The sequence below is a fragment of the Oncorhynchus kisutch genome, linkage group LG13, assembly GCF_002021735.2.
Source record: "Oncorhynchus kisutch isolate 150728-3 linkage group LG13, Okis_V2, whole genome shotgun sequence".
In the NCBI taxonomy this organism is placed as follows: Eukaryota; Metazoa; Chordata; class Actinopteri; order Salmoniformes; family Salmonidae; genus Oncorhynchus; species Oncorhynchus kisutch.
Genome location: NC_034186.2, coordinates 8,598,312 through 8,600,046, shown reverse-complemented (window position 1 = coordinate 8,600,046; position 1,735 = coordinate 8,598,312). Strand labels below are relative to the sequence as shown.

Here is a 1,735-nt window from a genome sequence, read left to right as displayed (position 1 = left end):
GACTTTAGCTGGTCTATAGTATACAGTCTTGTAATGGTAGGGTGACTTTAGCTGGTCTATAGTATACAGTCTTGTAATGGTAGGATGACTTTAGCTGGTCTATAGTATGCAGTCTTGTAATGGTAGGATGACTTCAGCTGGTCTATTTGATCATATCTAAACAAAGCGTTCTGTTGTGATCTACCCTGAAGGAGCAGAGTCAAGACTTGCCTTATTCATTCTTTAATAAATGGTTAAACATATTTTTACGAGGTGTTTCCTTTCTGAAGTAGTGATTATGTAGAAAACATTTAATTGAGAAACAAACATTCTAATCCAGAGGTAGCGCTAGTTGCAAGAACGCTCGGGTCTCAAAGAGTTAAGTTGAATAACAGGATGTTAGTTTGGATCTTGTAATCAAAGGGCGATGCTTTTTCTTCACGAGACACAACCCACAGTTAGACATTCACATGCAAACCAGGAGTCCGACCACAGTAAGTACTGTTGCTGATCTTTGACTAATACTAATTTATAATAATCAACAGTACCATAAAAGGAGTTTGTGTGTGTGTGAACATGTCTAACTATACTTGTGGCGACCAGATTTAGGGTTAGTATTAGTGTAGGAGAAAATAGGTTAGCACGCCTGCAGTACCAGTTAAACAGGTCTGTGTGTGTGTGGGGGGGGGGGGGGGGGGAGTGTTACATAATTACATGTCTTCTTACCCACCTTATTCTTAGATGGAGATTGGTGACATGATTGAGATCAACAGAGGTCAATACAAACACTGGGCTCTGTACATTGGACATGGAAAGGTCATCCAGTTGGTAGTTCCAGGTATGATGTTTTTCTGGAAATGTTTTTGTTGTAGCCTATATTCCAATTCCAGAATTGGGGCAGGGTATAAACATCATCTGAAGTCATATGTTAACAGCAGAGTACTGGCCCAATGCTCTAACCACTAGGCTACCTGCTGCCCCTAACAGTAGAGTACTGGCCCAATGCTCTAACCACTAGGCTACCTGCTGCCCCTAACAGCAGAGTAAAACTGATATCTGAACATGGTCGATAGTCAGAACTTTATGAACGTATTCAATCAGCTACAGCATCTGCTGTTCTCTCAGTTTCTTTATTTCTCATCATCAAAACACACCTTTTATTTCCTCCTGTTTTGTAGATGGGCCTTCAAGAGTAGCTTTCTGCAGTTTTAGCTCATCCAGCGGCAGTGTTTCCTGTAAAGGCACGATTACAATAGAGACATTACAGGATGTGGCAGCAGGGAATACTTACAAAATCAACAACTACCTGGATGACGAGTACAAACCAAGGAGGACTGACGTCATTATGGGGGATGTGGACAAAATGAGAGGCAGCACAATAAAATATGACCTCCTTGGACACAACTGCGAGCATTTTGTTACTTTCCTCCGTTATGGCAAATCAAAGTCCAAACAGGTAGCCATGACAGTATAATGAGAGAATATTCTAATTAATGCTTTGCTTGAGGAGATGCACTCCATTTGAATTATTCTTTTTCTTTGTCTTTTTCCTTATAGGCCGATGACTTCCTGAATAATGTGTTAACTGGTACTGCAGGCCTGCTTGGTGTACTGACTGCTGTTGCTGCTTCTACAGCTGCTGCAGCAAGCACACTTAGTAAATAATTTCTTGGGTCATTCATGAGTCCATGGAGAATGTCAGTAATGCAAAATGTTGTGTATTGTCTAATGAATAAAGGACCATCTCAAAGACCAA

General features: G+C 40.8%; 1 protein-coding gene across 1 annotated transcript; it reads left to right on the top strand.

The window, feature by feature from the left end:
• The first annotated feature begins 338 nt into the window (after positions 1-338).
• Positions 339-1,735, top strand: LOC109885211 (phospholipase A and acyltransferase 4-like). Its single transcript, XM_031785511.1, has 4 exons — positions 339-473; positions 721-817; positions 1,158-1,435; positions 1,537-1,735. The coding sequence occupies exons 1-4, from the start codon at positions 450-452 to the stop codon at positions 1,642-1,644; spliced, it is 507 nt and encodes a 168-aa protein (XP_031641371.1). The 5' UTR covers positions 339-449; the 3' UTR covers positions 1,645-1,735.

What these genes read in the sequence shown, in the direction of transcription:
- LOC109885211 (XM_031785511.1), top strand. Translation starts at nt 450, where the DNA reads ATGCAAACCAGGAGTCCGACCACA. An exon ending in AAACCAGGAGTCCGACCACA is followed by an intron (nt 474 to 720) that starts GTAAGTACTGTT and finishes CCTTATTCTTAG; the next exon opens with ATGGAGATTGGTGACATGAT. An exon ending in CATCCAGTTGGTAGTTCCAG is followed by an intron (nt 818 to 1,157) that starts GTATGATGTTTT and finishes CCTGTTTTGTAG; the next exon opens with ATGGGCCTTCAAGAGTAGCT.